The sequence below is a fragment of the Stegodyphus dumicola genome, chromosome 8, assembly GCF_044657685.1.
Source record: "Stegodyphus dumicola isolate Sdum_Otavi_A_Nest chromosome 8, ASM4465768v1".
NCBI classification, from domain to species: domain Eukaryota; kingdom Metazoa; phylum Arthropoda; class Arachnida; order Araneae; family Eresidae; genus Stegodyphus; species Stegodyphus dumicola.
This window is the reverse complement of record NC_140775.1, coordinates 3,371,669-3,398,378: the sequence shown is the minus strand read 5'-3', so window position 1 is coordinate 3,398,378 and position 26,710 is coordinate 3,371,669. Positions and strand designations below refer to the sequence as shown.

At 31.6% G+C, this 26,710-nt stretch overlaps 1 protein-coding gene across 4 annotated transcripts in view; it reads left to right on the top strand.

Annotated features, from left to right (window-relative positions):
• The window catches only part of LOC118186072 (leupaxin-like), a 155,796-nt gene that overhangs the window by 72,662 nt on the left and 56,424 nt on the right, over positions 1-26,710 (top strand). Inside the window, exon 1 of one of the 4 annotated variants that reach the window (XM_035356077.2) lies at positions 23,088-23,320. The exons of 2 other annotated variants lie outside the window; for them this stretch is intronic. In XM_035356077.2, coding sequence (XP_035211968.2) covers positions 23,245-23,320 — 76 coding nt within the window. In that variant the 5' untranslated portion in view covers positions 23,088-23,244. Of the gene's footprint in view, positions 1-23,087; positions 23,321-26,710 lie in introns of those variants that run through there. One more of the 4 variants, XM_035356071.2, reaches the window with a different exon arrangement.

Genomic DNA, 26,710 nt, shown 5'->3' with positions numbered 1-26,710 from the left:
GGGTGCGGTTCTTCCGAATTTCTCTGGACAGCACTCGTCGGTCTGTATCTCCCAGTTTCGTTAGTCTGCCGACTCGGGGAACATTCCGACAATAACCGCTCTCCTTATACTTCTTAATCACATAGGCCACTGTCGATTTTGGGTACTTCAGATCGCTAGATATGGTTCTTAAGGATCGGCCAAATTTGTGATACCCGATAATTATACCTTTCTCGAAATCAGAGAGCTCCGAACTGCGAGGCATCTTGCATGCGATTAAAGCTGATGCTGTTTCCTACACGATATATACCGGCAGAGTCCGTGACGTACCTTAGGACCGCAGATATCGTCATTTGCATAGGTGTCCAAATACTTATTGTAGTCAGTGTAGAAGTTATAAACTTACCAAATTATGTGATTCAAATCTTATTTATTGCAACAACTTAAACTATTATGACACTTTGAATTGCACAAGAGGCCCTTGCTTTTACAACTGCATTTATTTGTGGAACACTTTCTTTTGGAATGGCAGCGTGTACATATACTCCTTTCTTTTCGACCTACACCAGAGCATATCTGTGATTGTCGACATACACCGGTGAGGGTCCGAATGTACAAGAATGTAAAGAAATATTCGATCTTTTACCGACGTATTTGATGAATGTTGACATTCTCCGGTGAAAGTCGACATTCTCCAATTTCGGTCTTTCACGGTAACATATATATAGATTGAATTTTATGTATTATCTTGCTTTATAGAGGAAATGTAACTCTTTGGGGAGAGAGTGGAGGAATCTTCATGATTTTATTAAAGTTTCACTAATACAAAGTTTACTCTTCTGTGACGTCACTGATTTCTAAGTCGGCTCAACAATTATCCCTTTGTGTCTTCATTCCTCCCATTTGTATAAATAAGTGACATCAACGCTCCGAAGAGCGTAACCTTGTTTGTCTATTGACGTTGGTAAATCCTTTGACTTAAAAGTTCATCATTGTTAACAAATGCATAATAATTTTAAAAGGGGGGGGGGAGTCTAACTAATTCTGAAAAAAATCAACAAAATTCGGTAAGTTCCAAAGTCTCTACTTGGATTTTTTTTTTTTTTTTTTTTTTTTTCCCCCTCCTTTTGGTTTGATGCAGAAATTGAAATTCTGTGAGATATTTCCTTGTGAAAACTGCCTGGCGCAATAGTTTTTGGTTACATTTGAAATTTTATGGTTTCAACAGATTTAGTGTTTAAATTGCCAATTTTGGCGACTAAACGCAGTTACCACTTTAACAAGAAGGTATCTTATGTAATAATAAATTGATCGTTAAGCAAGGATATGTGATGAAAATTCAAGCCTAAATAATTTTAAAAATTAAATTTCGAATATATTCGAAATATTTTAACTAACATATAAATATTTTCGACTTAACCAGCATAGTCGTTGAACACTGGTGTTTCGGTCTGAGGATCGAACCCCTGCGAACGGCCAGCCTGCATGGGCATTTTTGTAGTTTTCTTCTTGTGTAACGTGTGTACGATCCAGTTTCCCGTACAAAATCTTCCACGAAGGTATACCTTCCCCTATGCAGATAACCCTTCGTGGAGGACCTTTTTAAGGGAAACTAGCTTGTACCCATTTTTCATATAGACAACTTCCACGAAAACCAGCAATGGAGCCAACCCATTTGTGAGATTATTTTCCAGAAACATTATGAATATTAACTGTTCGTATATGAACTTTAGCGCAACATTTGCAGACAATTCATTATTAATGACGTTTTTAATAATTAAAGTTTTGTGAAAATAAGTATTTACTTCCGAGTTCATAAGCGGCGTCTACTACGTAAATTTCCTAAAATGAATAAAATCCAAGGAAATGGGATTTATGTTTCGCGAAACAGTGACGCGTGTGCGTGCGACATCGCTTTAGGATCTTCCTCCTCTGTGTTTCCGTTGGAATATCTTCTTTGTTTCCGTTTATATTAGTTTGAAGCTTACGTTCTCCGCGTTCATTTTCGTTAAATAAAATAAAGTGAAAGAATAATGCTGGAGGGTGCTTTTTTATTGCACGTCCCAACTAACGAATAAAATGATTTTGTTTCACGGTAGATTGAACTTTTGTTTATTATGAAAAAAAGCACTCCTAACTTTGAAATATTTCAAGGGCCGTGTTGTGTTTGGCACATTTTCAAGGTTTTCAAATTTCTTGGCTGAAAAATGTGTATTCGAATCCTCCTCAAAACATTTTTGATTTCTGTTTTTAAAAGATATTGGCTTTTATAATAGACTTTAACCTGTTTTTTAAAAGATATCAGATTTTATCATAAATTGTAATCTGTCTCTTTTTACCTAAGCTGAAATTTTTACAAATGACTAATTGCATTGTTACCATTTGTCTGGCGCAGATAACCTTGACAGGTTTTGTGCCAAATTACAATAATCCAATCCAATCCAAAACATTTTTGAGATAACTCTTTAAAAAATGCATTTAAACTGAATGTGTAAATCACATTATAAGGAAGGAGTTGGAAGTTTGCCTTTCGTGGACTAAATGGAGAATTTTCACCTTAAATTCAAAATGGATTGTTACAGATATCCATTCTTACACGTTAGATAGCATCCTAGAAAATAGCGTGGTGTGTGAAATCATGGTGTTCGAGCCCAACAACCGATACAAAATAGAGGGATGCGTTCCGTTAAATTTAGACATTTTGCAACGTGATTTTCCTTTTAACAAATGAGATATTAAACCAAAGCACGACTCGATTTCAAAAGAATTTTGGTGGGAGAGAATGCGAGTTTCCCGAAAGTTATTTTAATTTTTGTTAATGCGTACACGATGGCACAGGACGCAACTTAATTTTGCAAACGTCTGGAATAAAAATTGTGTTTTCTAAAAACGTGCATACATAAAATGCTATAAGAGGGTTTACGCATATTCATTAACATGCTAGAATGAAGTTGTCACAATAACAGTGTTTTCCGCAATTCTCTTATCGCGAAAGAGAGAAATTGTTGTTGTAGGAAATCTTTCTTTACTTTAAGATAGATACCTATATTTGGCAAAGCACGCGAGGGCTGTCTCCTAATGAGAAGAATGCCTTCACGAAAAACTTTTCCAAGAGAAGCTAGCTTGTATTCAATCACTATACGCGAGAAAAAAAACCACGAAATCCTTGCTGTTTGCTGGAATTTGAACTCAAGTCGAACTAGTAGTAATCACAGTTTTACTGTTTGGTCACTTGTGAAGCTTAATCCTTAAATGTATGTAGTTGTCATTTGGCAACATACTCATATTTAATCATGTAAATAAAATCAAAACACAAATTTTAGCTTACTGCATAGTGTAACCAATTGGATACATACTGTTTACGTATACAGTTTTGAAAGTTTCAATGTAGTGGCACCACTATCGGTGTAACGGTCATTATTGTGCAGAACCGTTACTAGGTCGCTAGCTGCCCGCGTACTTTCCTAAGATTGCCGCCCCCAAATAAAAATTAAAAAAAAAATAAAAATAAAAATAAATAAATAAATAAATAATAAAAAAAATTGTTCAACGATTAATAAAATTTTTATTTCATGCTCACTAAGTACTTACATATGACAAATTGTTTAAAGTACTTACATATGGCAAGTACTTACAATGAATTTAATGAATTGAAAATATTTAGGCGTGGTATCGCGTCTGGTCGCCTGCGTACTTTTACGCGCTGCACCCCCACCAGGAACTGCCCGTATATTGTATAAGTTGATGTGTGAAAGTTTTAAAATTATTTGAACAAGTTTATAAGGTATATATTATTACATAAAATTGTTATAACGCATTTGCCAAACAGTTTTTTTTTTTTTTTTTTTTTTTTTTTGTAAAAGTTAATATTTTTTTTTCAAAAATTGGAATAAAAAATTAGTTTAGATTTTTTTAAAGTATTTTTCCTACCTTATTTGATATCAATTCTAATGTATTTTTGACTTAAAATAATAAAATAAGAATAAAAAATAATTAAAAGTAAATAAGTGAAAATAAAAATTCATGCATTTAAAGGGTTAAATTCAGAAACATGCAGATTTCATGTGTGTGGAAAAACTCCTGAAGGGGAAATGTATGCCTCTTCGGCTGAAGAATTTCGTTCGATCATCAGCATGTGGTGAATACTCTCAGAAAAGGATCTTTTATAAAGAAAAATATTGTAAAACTAGTCTTATGATGGAAGACAGGTCTCTGAAGTCTTGAACTGTATGTTAAAAGATAGCTACGACTCGTAATTTTGTTGTGTACCTTTTTCATTATTAAAATTCTGGAAAGGTGGAAAAGTAGGATGCATTGCGTTCCTTTTTTATCCTTCCTGTTTTATCCTAATAGCTTATTATTCCTCAATAATAAGTAAAGTATTCTGAGATTAAATGAATCTTAATGCTTAAAAATATCTGCGGTTTATACCCGCGAGCTCTAGAACTCTTACTTGTTTACTCTCGAATCCTAGATTCTTCGGTGATTTGTTTTACGAGCGCGTCACAGTTTAGTGTTTTATGAGGATTGCCTGTGTCTGATTGCGGAGTCTAGAATATGTCATCTGGTGAGGAATGACGGGAGAAAAGAGCTAATACGCCCTCTTCTTTTTACTCTGTAAGACGATACCTCGCGCATTTCGATGAAACTGCTCAGGATTGCCCGACCTCATTTCTTTTTTTAGAGAGGGTTCTGTTTATTTTCGCGTTAACGTTTCATTTTGCCACCCCCTCACCAACGTCCGTCTTTCGTCCTCACCAACGTCCGTCTTTCCTTCACTGCCTGAGCTGCTTGACACGTGTTTTATTTAATTTTTGGGTATAAGAATCATATGATCAGTTGAATGAAGTTCCCCCGCTCTCTTTCTGGGGAAACTGATTTCTTGGAGTGATGCCGATTTCAGTAATCGAAATAATGCGTTACTTGTCTGTGTTACTATTTATTCATTAAAATTCGGTGTTTTGATTTGAGCGGAAGCTTTGTGGCTTTTGAAATGTGTTGATTTTGCTGTCAACTTTGGGGTGATTGGGAAAATTAAATGGGCCTGTCTTTAAAAAAAAAAAAAAAAAACACTGAAACTGTTCTGATTTTAGCGGTTGGACAAAAGACTTTTGTTAAGGTTTTTTTATGCCCTCGCTGAGTTCGTAGTCTACCAGTCTGCTATCGCACTCACTCCTGCTGCTAATCCATTTCTTTTTGTCTCTCAATTATTAAGCATCATCGTGCTTAGCCATATGCAATTCAACAATAAAATTACATAAATTTTAAAAGCAGCATAAAAGCATATGCTTAGAATATCCGATGCAGTGCTAACTGTTGGCATACTTTTTTTTTTTCCCCTAGTCTCAGTTCGTCGTATGTGTTCAGTTTCCTTAGTAAGATGACTTGCAGAACTTTTTTTTTTTTTTTTTTCCGGCATTTTCATTATGAACTCTTTATGTGTTTATTAAATATCACGTTCTTAGCTCTTACGCCTCATAAAATTCATTCAACGGCAAAATCACAAGACAGTTAAAAATAGCATATCTAGAATTTCTGTATAACAAATATTCTCTCATTCATATAAAGCTAATTTAAATTTTAAATTATGAAAATTAAGTTTTATACAAATAAAAGATAAATTAATTATTGCTGCGAACTAATTTGCAATATCATTCAAATTCAGAAAGCATATGTAAATTAATTGCAAGTACCTAAAAACGTGAAAAAATTTAACAATCCAAGAAATTAATTCTAGAAATTTTTTATGGAATTTTAAAGACTAAATTAATTTGCATTAAGAGAATACTTGTTGAGCAGGCAGGAGACAGATCTTATCAAGGGAAAGTTGCTTCCGAACCTAACTCTTCAATTACTCAATTCGTGTTTCGTCATCCATATAGGCATGGGTAAGGAATTATTCAAAACCAGAATTATTCAAAATTAAATAAGAAATTTAACTATAAAAGAATTTCGAAAAATTTAGTAAGCAAATCGCTTAAAAAAATTATTAATTAAAAGTACATTGCTAATGTAATCGAGAGTAGAAATCCAAAGTAATCTAGAAACATTGCCCACGCTGGAACTTCCCCGACACGATTTCTGCATGTAAACCAAAATAAACGAAATAAATGCAATCTATAAAAATAATATAAAAAAAACAAGTAAATAGTAAGTTTTAATTTAGCATATAACCACATATTTTTGTACGCGGGAGAGTGGAGTAGCATTTGCTGAATAAAGTGAGGTTGAGCACTTTGTTTCTGCTAACTGTGTAAATAGAGGGCGCTTATATAAAGTCTATGCGAAGTTGAGTGTTAAGCTTTTACCTGTGTGATGTGTTGCAGTGTTTCTCAACTGGATTTACTCCAAGGATCGATAAAATATTTCGGTACGTTCTCGCGGACCGGTAAGTTTAATAATTCGACCCATTGGCACAATTTTTTCACATAAATAAGTCATAAAGACAAAAGTAATCGGCAACTTCGCGGACCGGCGAATATTTCTTTCGGATCGGCGGTTGAGAAACATTGATCTATTGTAAAAACATAGCTGCAAACTCTAGTTATGTAAAATGCTTGTTCTGATCACTTCGGTGCAAGTCAATGTCGGGTGAGGCGATTACATCACATACTGATTATGATCAATTGAGACTTGATGTTAGACTCTGATGCGTTATACCAGAATTAATTCATTTGCGTTCTGCCTTTCCTCAAAATTTAAAAATTTTAACACATTTTCCGTCGTTGGAGGCGTTGAGATAGTTTTGTCCATATTTATTGATCTTTGCGAGGAGTCGTATAACCAAACTGCTACCTTCGATGACCTCTATACATGGTCGTAGGTTGTGCTGGTTTTCCGCAGTCACGTTTTCCAAAACTCGGCGATCCCACGCGATTCCACCACCTCCTCGAATAACGCCTCTTTTTGATTTATCGCCCAGTGTACCGAATTCCGTCGCTTCGTCTGAAGTCCATTTGCATCAGGCAATTTTATTTTCCTACTTGTCGCGATCTGTGTTACTTCAGGATCACTAGTGGTTACTATCAATGTTTGCATGAATAAGTAGCGGCTTATTCCTTCACTGAAATCTCTGTTATTAAATTATGAAGAATTTGTATGTATACAATAAAATGTTGAAGAAATTGGCGTCTTGTTGGGGCATAAAGACTTCGTTGTAGTCGGTATTTCCTTTTAACTCTCGCCTGCCAGACATTTTCATTAGCCAGCACGAAACAAATTGATGCAGTGGAGCTTGTTCTTGAAGAATTAAATCGGTATCATTACATTTTTGTATCATAAAAGTATAATTTTGAATACGGCATGTACCGGCAGGTTGACGGATGCAAAGTGGGAAAGCAAATTTCGTGTTTCGAGACCAAATAGTTATTCGTATGTTTTAGTTCCAATTTTGGTGTCATTTGATTGGCTGATTAATGGTTGGTTGTATTTCAATTCGCAAAACTATGTGTGACACCTGCGTTATGCATTTATCATTATGCGATGGTTATTAATTTTGAAATGACTTAGTTTAGAAAGTTTTATTAGAAGCAGTTACTATTTTTAGAACATGAGCGGGAATATCCAAATTAAAATGAAGAGTTTAGGAAGCATTACAAGTGAATGTTAGAGTTTTACTTCATCTTACATACATATGTATGCCTGTTTTCCACAATGCGAAAAACATACGTATGTATGTATGATTTTCGCATTGTGGAAAACAGGCTAGACTCAGTTAGATTTATTCAATCACAATACCAACTGCAGTTATACAGGAACCGGATCCAAAAGTCGCCAAATAGTTGAAACATTTGGCGACAAGAATTAGTCTCCAAAACCACATCGCCAGCTTAGGGATATCTCTCCAATTTAGTGAGTTAGCCATTTACTTAATGTTTAAAAATCTGTTGTGTACACCACATGACTTCCTTGTACGGAATATTAAATTATACGCATTTTTTCTTGCATTTCCTTTAAACTTATTGGATTGAATTAAATCTACTTTGTCGAAAGCGCATAAATCACAATAGAATAAATGCACTCTTTAAAATTCACTATATTTGTTTACCATAGCGACAGTCTGGCGCTAGGTTCACTTAACAGCGTTATATTTCTTTCATATTATAACTCAGAATGCACAAAATTAATATCATTTGAAAATTATCTAATCGTTGCCACTTGTTCTATTCAAATACTCTAATATATCTAGAACGATGTATAAAAGAAATTAAGCAAATAAAACAAAAAAAGAAGCAGTTTTTCACAGACGATTCAGTATTTCTCATTCAATTAATTCAGTTCTCACTTCGCGACAAGACAAAAATGCATAGAAACTCTATATATCTGTATTAAAAATTACGAAGTAAATCTGAAGCACTTATTTCCTCGAAAAAATTCCAGAAAGGATTAAGCATGATTTAATTCGCAATAATAAATGAAGGCGTTATCTTATGTTGTAGCGAAGCTTAGTCTCTAGATTGGCAATAAATCTACTATTCTGCTGTTTCAGATGTAAACAAATATGTCCGTCTAAAAACTTAAGGCTTAATCGCACTTAAACATCTTTTAAATTGTTGATAATTGTACAAATATTGCTTGCAAATTTACTAGAGGCATAAAAACCTTAACCGGAATATAAGAACAACATAATTCAATCATTTTTAAAGCAAAAAAAGGCACAGTTTGCAAACATATAAGAGTAAAGAAACTGAAGTAGTAGGAAACGGAGAGTTCAGCAACAGGGAAGGCGGTGCGCGGTGCAAATTCAGAGGCGGTGCGGGCGGAGGCGCAGCAGATAAGTAGGAATGTTTCCGGATTCTTGATTTAGTGGATAAGATGACGTCACACTTTGATAAGAGATTATCTTTCCTTGATTATCCGGAGGTTCTTTGTTAATCCATATTTAGACTTTATATTTTCCTTTGTATTCCAGCTATTTTACGAAGTATATGATGGTTATTTTCTAGGTACCTTTAACGACGATTATTTTCAAATTTAATGATTAATTCAGAAGTCCTTAAATTTAGATGTAAATTTTTTTTTAAGACTTCCCTATATACTCAGAATTTTACCTTATTTCCTAAATCTGTTCATAATACCAGATTTACTTTCCGTAAGCTTAATTACATTACTCATTTTTAGTATTAAATTTATTCTACCTAGAATTCCTTTTAATCAATACTTTTAACTTATCTGTTGTATTTTACAAGTGTAATTACTAAAACACGCGTTTTTTATCTGTTATTTTATTCAATGTTAGATGCAATTTGTAACTTTTTTTGCTCTTTTTAAAGTTAGCGATCTTCAACATACTCTGTATTTTAACTTATTTCATGCATTTTGATCATATAGATGACCTTTACTTTATTTTAGATGTTACATTTTTGGCTTGTTTTATACATTTTAACCTTCATAATTTCAAATATACTTTTAATTTTAGTTTAATTCCTATATTTTCTGACTATATATATTAGTTTTATTTCATTTTAGATGTAATTTTTAACTTGTTTCGTACATTTTAAACCTTCGTTTTTTTTAAAGTACTCTAATTTTGAACTTTCTTATTACATTTTCCTACCATATACCTGACTGATTTAATTTCTAGATGTAAATTTTAACTCCTTTTACTATTTTTTATCATTTTTAGTTTCCAACATACTAAGAATTTTAACTAATTTGTTACTTTTTCACATGACTTTTATTTAATTTGTAACGACTTTCATACGTTTTAACCTTCCTAATTTCAAACAGGCTCTTAATTTTATCTTAATTCCTCTATTTTCTTACCATGTATATGAGCTTTATTTAACTTGTTTACATTTTATACCTTTAAATTTTACAGTACTCTAATTTTGAACTTGTTTATTTTTAATTTTGAACTTGTTTATTACATTTTCCTACCATACGCATGAACTTTAGTTAATTTTAGATGTAATTTTTATACTTTTCTGGCACTGGTTTTCTTTCTAGTTTCCAACATACTCTAAATTTTAACTCTGTTTTATAATTTTTGATTGTAATTACGCTTTTCATTTTACTATTTCAGCTAAGTTAACATGCTTAAATTTCTTAAACATAGAGATAGATTTCAATTAAGCATTTTTATTTTACAACCTTTAACTGTTCTTCATATCCCATTCGTTGAATAGCCCCTACTTAGCCCATATTTTATACTACTATTTTAATTTAGCAATTCTACAATTTATCATTCTGTAGTACGTTTACCATTACTTATCCTACTATTTTATTTCATTATTAACTTCATTCGCATTTTCAAACTTTAACATTTCCTACGTATTCGGGTATTTCCTTTTAATTCTTAATACCCTTTATATCTGAATATATGTTTTTGAACTCTTCAATGTTACCAGTGTTCAGTTTTCAATTTTGATTCTCATTAAGCTAGTTTGATAGATTCCGAATTTTTAGAATAAAATCTCAACTTTCATCCATAATTTTAGAACCATATTCATTCTTTCATGTACTCATACAAAATTCTTATTATTTTGAACGCTCAGTACCTTTTAATTCAGTAATTTGTACTAATTGAATGCATTCTACGTCACTTTAAATGTCTCGACTATGCAAATTTTCACTTTATTACCTTTTTCCTACACTAAGTACGGATATTTCTGCCTTCATGAATGGCTTTCATGTGAAATTGATGAAATTTGACGCTACATGTATAAAAGAAATTTCTAAGATAAACATTTCCACTATCGAATAAGAGATGAATGACCATCGATTTTACCCATATGTTACAATTTCATCTCTTGGAAGTTTGTTTTATTGATAGGCATTTATTTCTAACACATTTTTTTTAACTTAGTCCAGTTCCAACTTAATTCACTAGACAATTTCATACATACTCTATTTTTTAATTTCTTAGACTAAAATATTCTTTTCGCAAATGTCAGTTTGCATTAATTTATTTACCAATTAATTTTCTTATGAACGAAATCTTGTGAAGTATTTTACACAACATATATCATTACCAATATACCTATACTTACAGAAGGAACCAAAGAGAGAAAGAGTAAGAGACATTTTACCCAAATCTCCACTATAATTTCGAATATTTTAACCTTCTTCATCACAAATACAGAAATTTCTTCGTATAATACTCATCATAGTAGTTAAATATTCCTTACTAATACACATTTAATAAGGAATAACTCATTTTCAATAAAAAATTACAACCAAATAAGTGTTACGTTTTCTAATAATTGTACATATATGTTTGCATTATAGGAAATTTCTATGCATTTTTGAGAACTGTAATTTGATAAATATCACTTTTTTCTGAGAGAAAAACCTCAAAGACCATCTAAATCATTTAACTTTTCCTGCAGTATTTCCAACGTATAGAATAACTATCTTCGAACTATATTCCTAGTATTAACAACTAAATATGAAATAAGCATTTTTCACTGTAGAATATTTAAGGTTTTACGCAAATGAGGATATAACCTTTACCGAATTCAACTTATTTACCCAGAATTCCCAACAAATGTTTAGAAAATGTGCGATAGAAGGCAATTTATTTACCTAAAAAGGAGTCTTAACAGATTCTTATCGGCTCCAGATTTACTATCAGTGGGAAAACCTGAAGTTCACTTTATCTACCCTCGTCAGTATACACAGAAACGTCATGAATCATTCTGTAGTACAATTAACATTTTAATACTAATTAACTAATTTTAATTAACTTTCAATTAGGTTTTTTTTTTTAAGTATATTTATGCGACATATTATTAAATTACTCCCAAGCGTTGTTGAGGAAAATGCAATTAAATATCCACATACACATTAAGAAAATGCTACTCATTAGGAACAGTAAAACTTTACCAATACTTAAATGAAATGTAAAATCTTGTAATGTATTAATATAAAACCTGAGTAACAAATCATTTACTGTAAGCAGTATACGGTTAAAAAGAGTTTTCTTATAACTTACCAACTTTTAAAAAGTAAGAGTAAGGTAATGAACCAACGTTTTTAGAAATTTTCCTTTATTTTCTAAATCTACCCTTTTGTAGTGATGAGAAAATTCAGTGACACTTCTATTTTATTTTTTATGTAAGCATGCGCATTTCTCCTAACAGACGAAAATCCGAAGATCTCACTTTTCCAAAGATTTAGCTTTAGACATAACTTTCATTGGAAAAGGAAAATAATTTTACTTAAAAAACAGGATATCTTCTACTCAAAGACCTTGAAAAATCACGATCACATTCTATATGTAGCACTCAGTGATTTAGTTTCAAACCCAATTTTGATATTGTTTAATCATGCAAGCAACAATTTTCATCTTCGAGTTAAATTTTATACGACTGCAACAGATTTTTCAATGGCTTCATGCTCACATTGTGTAAAAGACTTCTAATTTTGACTATTTTAATTTCTAATATTGAGATATACATTGATTATTTTCAGAAAATGACATTTCAGAATCATATTTTACCACTGAAATGTTTGAATAACACTTTCTAACATAACGACAACCAGATACTACATTATTTTTTTTACAACAACATGAAAACTTTTTTTTCAAATTCCTCTTCTAGAGATACTAATAAATTCTGCTATAGAAAAAAGATTCAATTCCTATTATAACTCTATATACTATTTGCAAAGAGAAAAGACTAGATGATAACATAGCATCATATATTTTTAAAAATTTAGAACAATTTCAGTAAGGCAAATTATCTACAGAGTTTTCAAATACTTATATTTCTGGAAAAAAAAAAAAAAAAAAACTGCCTAACATACCGCTCATTTACTTCTAAACCATTTAAATAAAACCAACCAATTAATAAAATATTTGAATTTTCGATAAGGTTTAGTACATCTATACAGTTATTTAATTCATGGAGTACTAAATTTTGAAAATAATAAGAGTAAAAACATCACTATTTCAGAATTTAGGAAGAGATCTTCAATAATGACACTGACCATATACCGAACTTCATGCAAAATTTTTATCGTTTCATACCAAACATTTCACTATTTCGTAGATTAGAAGAGTATAGCCCAATGTTTTTCAAAGAATATATATCGTTTCACATTAATTAGAGAGTGCCATACGAATTTAATTGCAGATGCTTACTGAATGACACTAAACATTTAATGGAAAAAATCAAGCATTTTTCATCTTTCATGAAAATTTGTGAATAACAATTATATCTCATAAGAGCTAGAAGACTTAGTGCAGTGAAACAGTATCAAAAATAGGATTAGGGAAGTGAGGCCTTGTTAAACAATCCTAGTTTCGCTTGCTTACCAGTTGAAGGTAATAAAAGTACCCCATCTTACCTTCGTTCAAATATGGAAATTAAAGTAATTTTGTGCAGTAAAAAACGGTAAGTAATATGGGTTTAAATTGTCATTAATTCGTTGTAATAGTTTGCGTATGAAAATTATTAACTTCTATTTTCGGAAAAAATACCAGAAATGTAGCGAATCATGTAATAAATCTGCTTGGTCTCCAAGTTCGACTGAAGTAATATAATTTCGGATATAACTTTACATAAGAATGTCTAAAATGATCAATGGGAATTAAGATTTTTAAAGTAGTTTTCTATTTTTGATACTGTTTCACTGCACTAAGTCTTCTAGCTCTTATGAGATATAATTGTTATTCACAAATTTTCATGAAAGATGAAAAATGCTTGATTTTTTCCATTAAATGTTTAGTGTCATTCAGTAAGCATCTGCAATTAAATTCGTATGGCACTCTCTAATTAATGTGAAACGATATATATTCTTTGAAAAACATTGGGCTATACTCTTCTAATCTACGAAATAGTGAAATGTTTGGTATGAAACGATAAAAATTTTGCATGAAGTTCGGTATATGGTCAGTGTCATTATTGAAGATCTCTTCCTAAATTCTGAAATAGTGATGTTTTTACTCTTATTATTTTCAAAATTTAGTACTTCATGAATTAAATAACTGTATAGATGTACTAAACCTTATCGAAAATTCAAATATTTTATTAATTGGTTGGTTTTATTTAAATGGTTTAGAAGTAAATGAGCGGTATGTTAGGCAGTTTTTTTTTTTTTTTTTTTTTTTTTTTTTCCCAGAAATATAAGTATTTGAAAACTCTGTAGATAATTTGCCTTACTGAAATTGTTCTAAATTTTTAAAAATATATGATGCTATGTTATCATCTAGTCTTTTCTCTTTGTAAATAGTATATAGAGTTATAATAGGAATTGAATCTTTTTTCTATAGCAGAATTTATTAGTATCTCTAGAAGAGGAATTTGAAAAAAAAAGTTTTCATGTTGTTGTAAAAAAAATAATGTAGTATCTGGTTGTCGTTATGTTAGAAAGTGTTATTCAAACATTTCAGTGGTAAAATATGATTCTGAAATGTCATTTTCTGAAAATAATCAATGTATATCTCAATATTAGAAATTAAAATAGTCAAAATTAGAAGTCTTTTACACAATGTGAGCATGAAGCCATTGAAAAATCTGTTGCAGTCGTATAAAATTTAACTCGAAGATGAAAATTGTTGCTTGCATGATTAAACAATATCAAAATTGGGTTTGAAACTAAATCACTGAGTGCTACATATAGAATGTGATCGTGATTTTTCAAGGTCTTTGAGTAGAAGATATCCTGTTTTTTAAGTAAAATTATTTTCCTTTTCCAATGAAAGTTATGTCTAAAGCTAAATCTTTGGAAAAGTGAGATCTTCGGATTTTCGTCTGTTAGGAGAAATGCGCATGCTTACATAAAAAATAAAATAGAAGTGTCACTGAATTTTCTCATCACTACAAAAGGGTAGATTTAGAAAATAAAGGAAAATTTCTAAAAACGTTGGTTCATTACCTTACTCTTACTTTTTAAAAGTTGGTAAGTTATAAGAAAACTCTTTTTAACCGTATACTGCTTACAGTAAATGATTTGTTACTCAGGTTTTATATTAATACATTACGAGATTTTACATTTCATTAAAGTATTGGTAAAGTTTTACTGTTCCTAATGAGTAGGATTTTCTTAATGTGTATGTGGATATTTAATTGCATTTTCCTCAACAACGCTTGGGAGTAATTTAATAATATGTCGCATAAATATACTTAAAAAAAAACCTAATTGAAAGTTAATTAAAATTAGTTAATTAGTATTAAAATGTTAATTGTACTACAGAATGATTCATGACGTTTCTGTGTATACTGACGAGGGTAGATAAAGTGAACTTCAGGTTTTCCCACTGATAGTAAATCTGGAGCCGATAAGAATCTGTTAAGACTCTTTTTTAGGTAAATAAATTGCCTTCTATCGCACATTTTCTAAACATTTGTTTTGAATTCTGGGTAAATAAGTTGAATTCGGTAAAGGTTATATCCTCATTTGCGTAAAACCTTAAATATTCTACAGTGAAAAATGCTTATTTCTAATTTAGTTGTTAATACTAGGAATAAAGTTCGAAGATAGTTATTCTATACGTTGGAAATACTGCAGGAAAAGTTAAATGATTTAGATGGTCTTTGAAGTTTTTCTCTCGGAAAAAAGTGATATTTAGCAAATTACAGTTCTCAAAAATGCATAGAAATTTCCTATAATGCAAACATATATATACAATTATAAGAAAACGTAACACTTATTTGGTTGTAATTTTTTATTGAAAATGAGTTATTCCTTATTAAATGTGTATTAGTAAGGAATATTTAACTACTATGATGAGTATTATACGAAGAAATTTCTGTATTTGTGATGAAGAAGGTTAAAATATTCGAAATTATAGTGGAGATTTGGGTAAAATGTCTCTTACTCTTTCTCTCTTTGGTTCCTTCTGTAAGTATAGGTATATTGGTAATGATATATGTTGTGTAAAATACTTCACAAGATTTCGTTCATAAGAAAATTAATTGGTAAATAAATTAATGCAAACTGACATTTGCGAAAAGAATATTTTAGTCTAAGAAATTAAAAAATAGAGTATGTATGAAATTGTCTAGTGAATTAAGTTGGAACTGGACTAAGTTAAAAAAAAATGTGTTAGAAATAAATGCCTATCAATAAAACAAACTTCCAAGAGATGAAATTGTAACATATGGGTAAAATCGATGGTCATTCATCTCTTATTCGATAGTGGAAATGTTTATCTTAGACATTTCTTTTATACATGTAGCGTCAAATTTCATCAATTTCACATGAAAGCCATTCATGAAGGCAGAAATATCCGTACTTAGTGTAGGAAAAAGGTAATAAAGTAAAAATTTGCATAGTCGAGACATTTAAAGTGACGTAGAATGCATTCAATTAGTACAAATTACTGAATTAAAAGGTACTGAGCGTTCAAAATAATAAGAATTTTGTATGAATACATGAAAGAATGAATATGGTTCTAAAATTATGGATGAAAGTTGAGATTTTATTCTAAAAATTCGGAATCTATCAAACTAGCTTAATGAGAATCAAAATTGAAAACTGAACACTGGTAACATTGAAGAGTTCAAAAACATATATTCAGATATAAAGGGTATTAAGAATTAAAAGGAAATACCCGAATACGTAGGAAATGTTAAAGTTTGAAAATGCGAATGAAGTAAATAATGAAATAAAATAGTAGGATAAGTAATGGTAAACGTACTACAGAATGATAAATTGTAGAATTGCTAAATTAAAATAGTAGTATAAAATATGGGCTAAGTAGGGGCTATTCAACGAATGGGATATGAAGAACAGTTAAAGGTTTTAAAATAAAAATGCTTAATTGAAATCTATCTCTATGTTTAAGAAATTTAAGCATGTTAACTTAGCTGAAATAGTAAAATGAAAAGCGTAATTACAATCAAAAATTATAAAACAGAGTTAAAATTTAGAGTATGTTGGAAACTAGAAAGAAAACCAGTGCCAGAAAAGTATAAAAATTACATCTAAAATTAACTAAAGTTCATGCGTATGGTAGAAAAATGTAATAAACAAGTTCAAAATTAAAAATAAAACAAGTTCAAAATTAGAGTACTGTAAAATTTACGAAGGTATAAAATATGTAAACAAGTTAAATAAAGCTCATATACATGGTAAGAAAATAGAGGAATTAAGATAAAATTAAGAGCCTGTTTGAAATTAGGAAGGTTAAAACGTATGAAAGTCGTTACAAATTAAATAAAAGTCATGTGAAAATGTAACAAATTAGTTAAAATTCTTAGTATGTTGGAAACTAAAAATGATAAAAAATAGTAAAAGGAGTTAAAATTTACATCTAGAAATTAAATCAGTCAGGTATATGGTAGGAAAATGTAATAAGAAAGTTCAAAATTAGAGTACTTTAAAAAAAACGAAGGTTTAAAATGTACGAAACAAGTTAAAAATTACATCTAAAATGAAATAAAACTAATATATATAGTCAGAAAATATAGGAATTAAACTAAAATTAAAAGTATATTTGAAATTAATGGTTAAAATGTATAAAACAAGCCAAAAATGTAACATCTAAAATAAAGTAAAGGTCATCTATATGATCAAAATGCATGAAATAAGTTAAAATACAGAGTATGTTGAAGATCGCTAACTTTAAAAAGAGCAAAAAAAGTTACAAATTGCATCTAACATTGAATAAAATAACAGATAAAAAACGCGTGTTTTAGTAATTACACTTGTAAAATACAACAGATAAGTTAAAAGTATTGATTAAAAGGAATTCTAGGTAGAATAAATTTAATACTAAAAATGAGTAATGTAATTAAGCTTACGGAAAGTAAATCTGGTATTATGAACAGAAGATTTAGGAAATAAGGTAAAATTCTGAGTATATAGGGAAGTCTTAAAAAAAATTTACATCTAAAATTAAGGCCTTCTGAATTAATCATTAAATTTGAAAATAATCGTCGTTAAAGGTACCTAGAAAATAACCATCATATACTTCGTAAAATAGCTGGAATACAAAGGAAAATATAAAGTCTAAACATGGATTAACAGAGAACCTCCGGAAAATCAAGGAAAGATAATCTCTTATCAAAGTGTGACGTCATCTTATCCACTAAATCAAGAATCCCGAAACATTCCTACTTATCTGCTGCGCCTCCGCTTGCACCGCCTCTGAATTTGCACCGCGCACCGCCTCCTGTTGCTGAACTCTCCGTTTCCTACTACTAATGAGATCACTGAGCCGGTTAACGGAGTGGATATATATATATATATATATATGTTTGGTGCGGCCCATTGCAACCAAAATACGAGGTGCACATCTACATGTTATAGCAGTCCTATATATAAAATTTCAACGTTCTGAGGCTACTGCTACTCGTTTTTGAGTTATGCGAGATACGTAGGTACGTACATATGTTTGTACAGACGCCACGAAAAATTCTCTTCAGAATTCATTTTAAAGTAGTTTTAAAATTTTTTTGGAGGAAAAGAGTCTTTTATTCTGTCTTTACGTATAGATGTCACGCAAAAATATCGTTAAATTGCATTCGATAGCGGTGAAAATGGATATTTTCGTTGAAATATGCTGCCTGAAACTTTTCGCGATTACAATGCTTTCTTTTTACTTCGTACAAGGAAGTAAAAAGACTTGCCCCTGTATTCTTATTTTTCTGGCAGAGCATCATCTCTGTCAGGCAATACCAAAAGTATATATAAATGTAATTTGATGACTTGGGAATAGCTGTGATGGACTGGCAGTGGTAAGATGTAACTTAGAAATGACTTTATAAATAGCGTAGATAGAATGATGGACTTGCAGATAGGCGTGGCCTAATTCATCGTTAAGTTTTATTATTGGATAAAGCAACTCTTGAGGCAATATATTTGGTTTAGATTTCGTCGCATTGAGGCATGATTACATAAACAGATTAGTTTTGAAAGATATACTTTAGAAAACGTTATTGCTATTTTTAGAGAGGGGAAACCCAAATTACAAAGATGATGGTACAATTACAAAGAGATTAATGGGTATTGCTAATTTAAAGTATAATGTATAGTTACATAATTTTTATCATGCATTATACGTGTAACCCCCTAGAAGCGTTTTAAATAACCGAAAATATTCATGTTTGTTCAATGTAAAATTTTTAAAAAATACTAATTTTGGTCTAATATCGAAATCTTTACTACTTACGAACATATATTCGGGAAAGTTTTATACTCGTTATGAAAAAATAAAATTATAAGAAGTTTGATTCCTGTACGACAAAAACTGACCGGGATATTTAAAGACAAAATTTGCAATTTTTGATGTCATTTTCAACTTGCCTTGAGATATCGATTGTGTAAGTCCGTAGGGAAGTCAAGTGGTGTCCACATTAAATTTTTTAGAGAAGTTATGAAAAGAGTTTTATTATATATATTATTTTCTTTCTTTGTATATTGGCAACAGTGTAGAAATGTAGAACTCCCCCATTTTTTGCTTTTATGCGCGTTTCTTTTTGTGTTTTATTAAACTGTTGATGAATTTTTTTTTTCTCTTAAAAGGAATCTTGAACTAACGAACTTAAATTGCTTGTGTGAATACTAAAAGTGGCTGTGTTCATAATTTGGCAACTTACCAATTTCTTCTGATATGATTATCAACACTTTTGGCACTTGTCTACTCTTGGAGTGCATTCGATTCACCTTGTTTTGTTTTCGACGTTACACAAACGCCTAACACAGTGGTTCTTAACTTGTTTTGCTTCCATGTACCTCTTTCACCATTTACTAGAAGATATTCCTTCCCCTCTTTTTCCAAACTCGAAAAACATATTTATTTAAATTTTGATTATTTTTTTAACTTGTTTTATAAATTAAGCAACGAAACGTACAGAAAAATTAATAAATACCAACAATAGTTGAATAGAGCTAGCTTTTTTATAAACTAAAAGTAAATATTTAACAGCTAAACAAAATGCTGACCACATTCCCTGTCGATGTTATGAAATCCCTCCCCCCGGTTGAGAACCCCTGACCTATCTTGTCAACCACAGATAAAAAGAAATTCCATTTGCGTATTATTCGTTATAATAAATATGTGTGGTTAATTACTTTCTAAACAGTGTGTTGGGGGAAGGGGGAGATGTCAGTTTTCGAGATAGTGATGGAAATGTACCCATACATTTCATTTCTGTTCATTTAGTGTTCCATTATTACCCAATATCCAAGAAGGCCGGAGAGTATTCGTAGGTAGTTCATGAATAATTTTTTTATACAAAATGGCCTGCAGTCTAATTGTCATCAGTGATGTGCATAATTCCGAATAATTAAAAACCATTTCTTTAAATCTCGCGTAACAGCTGTCAAAAGAAATAACAAATTGCAGCTTACAGAAACTCCATCTAACTTCCATCTTTTTGTACAGGACATTAGTTTGTGCTCTACCAAGCAACGAGTATGTTCTAAGGTCACTTATTAGATCCCCAGCAAAGTAGTTTTTTAGAAACAGATTTTTCTTCTAAGCCTTTTTTTTTTCTGTCGACGTGTGATCTACATCGTTTGTTTTGCCATAATCCAGCGGATCAAAATTTTTAGTAAATCAAAATTTTCTCATGGTTACCAAAGTCAGAACATAGGCCTATCTAATAGTTGAATGAAAAAAAATAAATGAAATACATATTTCTTAAATATTTTACGTAAAGTGCACTAAATCAATATGAGGTCATTGAATACATGAATGACAATTAGAAGTTGAGCCATTTTTTAACTGCACATCTTTTGCAATCTTGGACTGAATCAGACGTAGTTGTTTGATTTCCTGTTCATTGCAGTAATCTCATCTATGCATTAACATGACTTCTCACACTTACATTCATCTTTTAATGGTTTATTTGATTACAGCAAAGCACTCGAGAGCTATCTGCTTAAGGGAAGGGAGGCCTTTGTGGAGGACTTCCAAAGGGAAACTGTCCTGTATACACGTAGAATCAAAGGCTTACGAAGTTAATGTTAAGTTCTTTAAAACAATTTAGTTTCTGTAACTTCATGCCAAAGTATAATTTAATGTCAGTATTGCTTTTACTCTTTTTGTCTTCACTTTTAATTATTGGGTTCTAAATTAAAGACGGAGCGAGAATTCGTCTGGCAGTCGGAACATTATTCTTTTTTTTAAATATAATTATGGGTATTCTTTCTGTCGTAGCGTCAACGCATTGATATTCTTATTCTAAAACCACGTGAGTTAAGTATAGTGTCTGTGAAATTTCTAGAATGTTTCGCGGCTTTTCAAACTGCCTGGACCCCCGAAGGCGCCGCCGTGTGTGCTTCGGAACGATTGCCATTATCAGTAACATTGTAAATGTGACTTTACCGCAAATGACTGAAGTATGCGGAGAAGCAAACACGCAGGCGCATTCTTCAACCGTAGTAACGTAATCTTCAGTGAATGGAAACTTCCCACTAGCTATAGAGTACATGGACGTGTTTTATAATTTATCGGTGTGTTTTATTTAATGAATCATAATTTTGCCATTTTTGCTTAAAACCATTTCATTCCTTTTTTAAATGAATAATTGATTTTTGAAAAATAAATGTCTATCATATATTTTTATACTCGATGGCATTTTACTCCGGACAATAGGTTACTAGAAAATTGCTTTTAATAAATGACACTGATTTAATGTTATTCATTGTTTAATTGATCTTAATTGAAATTAAACTGAAATTTTTCAGATAAATGAACGGATTTGAAACATTTGATTCGATTTGAGTTAAAATTTAGATGTATCGCTATAGTTTTTCATGTTCTGAAAGATAAGACTTTAAAAAATTTTTTGATGCTTTGGAGTAATATTTTGAAACACAAATGCTTTATCGTTTTACCGCTGCAGATCAGAAATTAGGATTCGGAAACATATTAAAAGTAAATGTTGAAGCTGATAGTGTATGGAATGCAAGGATGTGATGTTGACAGTTACATTATAAAACCTCAACGTAACTTTAAAATTTTGAAAATTATAATGATTTTAGTCGTTAAATTAAAAACGTAAAAACTCATGCAAATACTTAAAAAATAATATGTACCAGTCTTAAAGTCAAGAATTTTGTATAAATAACTATTAAAAAATTAAACGATTAACTTAGCATATCTTCAGCAACGCATTTTTGTAATATTGAAGGTAAATGTAAAAACTTATCCATCGTTGACTAAATGCATTAAGTAACATAATATTACATTAGAATATTTTATAAGATATTTTATAAATGTATAAGAAGAATATTTTATAAACTATAAGAATTCTCTTAGAGGTGTTAAGAATAATATCCGTGTATTGTAATATTAGGATGAATATAAATGTGTAATAAATTAGCGGCTTAATTAAATTTTGGTAATTAAACAACTCTAAAATGAATTTTAGAGGATAAAGGCGTACTGTATCGTTTCTAATAACTTTTTGTAAATTACCATTTTATAAATATTTATAAAATGGTAATTTACGGAAACACCTATATTATAAATATTAGGTGTACCATTTTATAAATATTTTCAACATTTAACTGAAACAGGTATGGTTTTTAAGGTGAATCTCTGTTACCGCGTGGCAACTTAAAAAATGTGCATGTCTTTCTTTATTGACTCGTATTTAATTAATATAATTATAACATGTATGCATTAAGTAACATAATATTACATAAGAATATTTTATAAGATATTTTATAAATGTATAAGAAGAATATTTTATAAACTATAAGAATTCTCTTAGAGGTGTTAATAATAATATCCGTGTATTGTAATATTAGGTTGAATATAAATGTGTATTATTTAATTTATACTCATCCTAATATTACAATACACGGATATTATTATTAACACCGGAATGCGTTTCACATGCTGTTTTGTCGTGCTACAGTCACTACTTTATAATGGAAGAAGGTAGTGAAATATCATTTGCAAAGCAGTGTTTATGCATTTGTTTAAAACGTCTATTTTATTTCATTTCCCGCTTTCGGTTGTTTCCTGTCGCTTCTTCGAAAATCACTGCTCGCTTCTTCGATGACGTCAGGCATTCCACCTCCTCCGAGAAGCGAAACGCGATCGCAGAAAAGGCCAATTAGCATGAAAATACGCGCGAGCAGCCGTGCCCTTGCTCTCCACTCTCTCGAGCCTTTTAAGGCGCTTTCTCGGCCTACGGTTGACCTCGACCCGAGCCCGATTGACCCCAATCGACAAGAAAATACTCCGGCAGTAAAGAGTAACAGTTGGCAAATTGTGCGGCTTCTCGATAGTCTTCAATCGGCCGGTGTCTTTTCTTGTTTGGGGAGAAGAGAGTAAAGATTGTATTACCAGTCAAATTTACTGAAGTTTGCTCCCGTACGTTGGATATCACGTTCTGTGTCTTCTGCGTGATTTAGATGGCGGCCTCCGCAATTCCACCTTCCGTATCGCACTCGTTTAGCCAGTTTCGGAAGGAATCGCCACCACCTGGGTGTAAGTCTTATTTTTTTATTTGTTCCCGCCAGTAGTTACGCGCTGCTTTTGTTTTTATGTGCACTTAACAACGTTCTCGCCAAACTCGGAGCGTCGCACGTGAGTTACCACCGGGTATAAGTCAGCCTATGTTCTTCGATGAATAATTCTTAATAATCACTCATTTTAGGTCCGTATCGATCCTTTTGTTTATTGCTAATCGATGATACAGGTTTCCCGATTTTTGAAAGAAGAAAAACCGACAGTCTTATAAAAGTCATTTGAAATGGGAAATCGTATATCAGTTAATTTGAATGGAGAAGAAAATGATTATTTGTAGAAAACTGATGGTGAAAGTGAAGCTTCTGATTATTGAGTCACGAAATAGACCCATACGGTGCAATAGCACTGCCAGGAAATGCAAATAAATAAACGAAGTACATACGGCCTCTTTTATTATATCCTTAATGAAATTTTCATCGAATGTTAGGTATTTTATATTTCCTTAATATGCTATTTAGAATTATATATCTATGTAATTAATTCATTTTTTGTTAAACATGATAATTAACTTAGTTAGCCTGAAGAGTATATTTCTTGGCTTAAAATATCGACTTGGATGAAAAAATTTGATAGTCGTTGCCCCCTCCAACCCTCATTATTTTAGGATTTTAAAGAGGGGTACGAATTGCTTTGGAGTTACTATCCGCTACTTTTATTTGGGAATATTCAAGCTCATTCGAAAAATGTTATTTAATGGCAGTGGATGATACGTATATTTTCAAAAAGGCTTCTTGAAGCATCTTCTGTAAATTTTTTGAAGACAAAATTATCGAGTCTGGACTAGCTAAAAATTCCAGAAAAGCCGCTCTGTAACTGACTGTAACGTATTGTGATTGCAGCCAAAAAATTTGAAACATAAAAACATGCTAATATTATTTCTTAGTGTCAATGCAAAATTCCCTGCCCCCAAATGACGGGCACTAGCCATTCATTATAGGCGTTGGCCACCACTAAGGCCGGAAGCGGTGGTCACTTTATTATGGCGACACCTAACAAGTGGACCACCGTTGCCTTCTGTGAAGGGACAGACAGTTTACATCCGCCCTTCTCCGGATTTCGAACCCGGGTCCTTCGGTGCGCTGAGTGGAAAATTTTAAGACTGGTTTTTATCAATCAGACACAGAAATGGTAATTAGGATAATTAATAATCCGTCCTCTCGTGTAATCGATTACTAGTGACCAATCCTTACTATGCTTTGTTTAGAATATCGTGTAGTTTCGGTGGGTTTTTTTTTTTTTTTTATATGCAGCGTATGTTTGGTTTTGTGTAGTCAGAAGCAGAGAAACGAGAAATCTTTTCCATGTTATGCGACTACAGTCGAGTAGTAAACAAAATTAGTTCTTAGAGAAAAAGTGTAACTACTCTTAATTTTCTCACCAGACCTATTGAGCATGAATTACTTTGTGTTGTTTAACATTGTAATATCTCATCGTTAAAAACCTTTAAGGATACATCTCTGACCGACAAAGTGGCTATGAAAACGGATTAATGGCAATCGATGGTCATCTAGCACCGAGAACGAGAGAAATACCATGATTACAATGCTTACGAAGTCTTGAAGAAGACTTAAGAAGAGAGCTTAAGAAGTTTCTTGATGTATTGTAGTCTGAATTAAGTTTAAGCATGGTGTCCTTTTCTAAAATGGATTTTTAAATTTTCGCAGCTAACATGGTACATTTTCTAGTCGATCAAGAGGCAAGTGCCTTACTTTCCTTAGCCTTGTTGGCTTGAGACCATTTTTTCCGTTAATTTATAAGAATTTATTTAGTTTTATCAACCAGTTATTTTGTGTTAAATTGCTTTGCTGTCTTTTTCGCTTTCCATTTTCCTGCCAGAACGTCAATTTCTAGTCGCATGTATTCGAATGAGGTAGAAAGGAAATAGTATTTAAAGGGAAGTTTTAGAGGGTAGAAGCAGAGCGTGTTCCACCTGCTGAAGAACACGTTTGCTAATTGATTCTGTTGAGAGCAGTATTAAGTGGCTTTGCGTTATTCTCGCCATTGGCTTGTCACGCCGACTTGCGCGTTTTGTGGCTATGGTAGTCTTTCGGCTGACTTAAGCTAACTTCGTCGTGATTTAAAATTTGGTGCTTTTAATTTAAGCCATGGTTCTGTAAGCGCAAGCAGTGCCTTCTGTTCAACTTATATTCGACTTCAATAAAAGGGTCCCATACGTTTCTGTCATAATTTTCAGAAGGCACAGTGATAAGTTACTGTAGGTCTTAACGCGTTTTGACTATTTTACAATGATGTTTTCCTGTCTTTCTGTGCGTACGCGTGGGACGATTTTTTTCATTCACGATAACGCTTCCACCAATTTTCCAAATATTTCTCCATTTCATATTGAAGTTTTTTGCATTCATCTAAAGAGCTGATTAGATTTTGGGTAAAAGTAGACAGCCCGAAGTGGTACAAGTCCATAACAGTTTTGCATAAGTCAACATAACATTCTGTTGCGTAGTTTAGATTTGTTGGTGCTAAAGAAATAACACAGAAGGAAATTAAATTGAGGTAGTCGTTTCAGAGTGGTAAGGTAATAGTTTCATAATTTTAAATGCGTTAAAAACACTTAATTTTCTTTGATTAAAAAAACACATTCAATTGTATGTTATAAATAAACTCAATAAAATACAATTTTTAATTAAAAAATAAAGGGGCACACCTTTAATTATGTTGATATAAATTTAGAAAAAACAGTTTTTACACTGGCCAATAATACCTAATAAAATCTAATCCAAAATTTCGTTCCGCGGAACTTTTTATTTATTGGAACAACAAATTAAATTTTGTTTACAGACGATCAGTCGGAAGTGACACTTTACTTAAAAGCTAGTTTGTATTTAAACATAAAACTGGCGGGGCTCATGTGCTGGCCTCATCAGATTTTTTTATCTGCTGTCGGATTAAACGTGAAAGTTGACCCTCGTATTAATGCCGGCTGATCGGTATTTGACTGTATTTCCTTCATTTTATAATGGAGTTGAAATGAAGGTGGTGCAGTAGGATACACAAAAAGAATATGTGAAATAAATTGTCATAAAATTAATTGAAAGGTAATTATTGTGTTAAAACGTCGGAGTGTGTGAGAGCTAGACAGTGGAACGAAGCGAAAGAAGGAGTTTCTTTTTTGTTGTTCTTTTTTAAAGAATAATAGTACGAGTTCGTTTCAAGGTCAACTTTTTCGCCCACTCTCTTCAGCATAAAAATACGCTTTGTAATAAAGATTTCGGGTGTTGCAGACTTGGCGAGTCGCCCACGAAAAGTCGTAACATTCCCTCGGTTGACAACACACTTGGAGTATTTCTATCAAAGTTACTTTCTTTGTATTTCTGACGCTCTGATTACTTT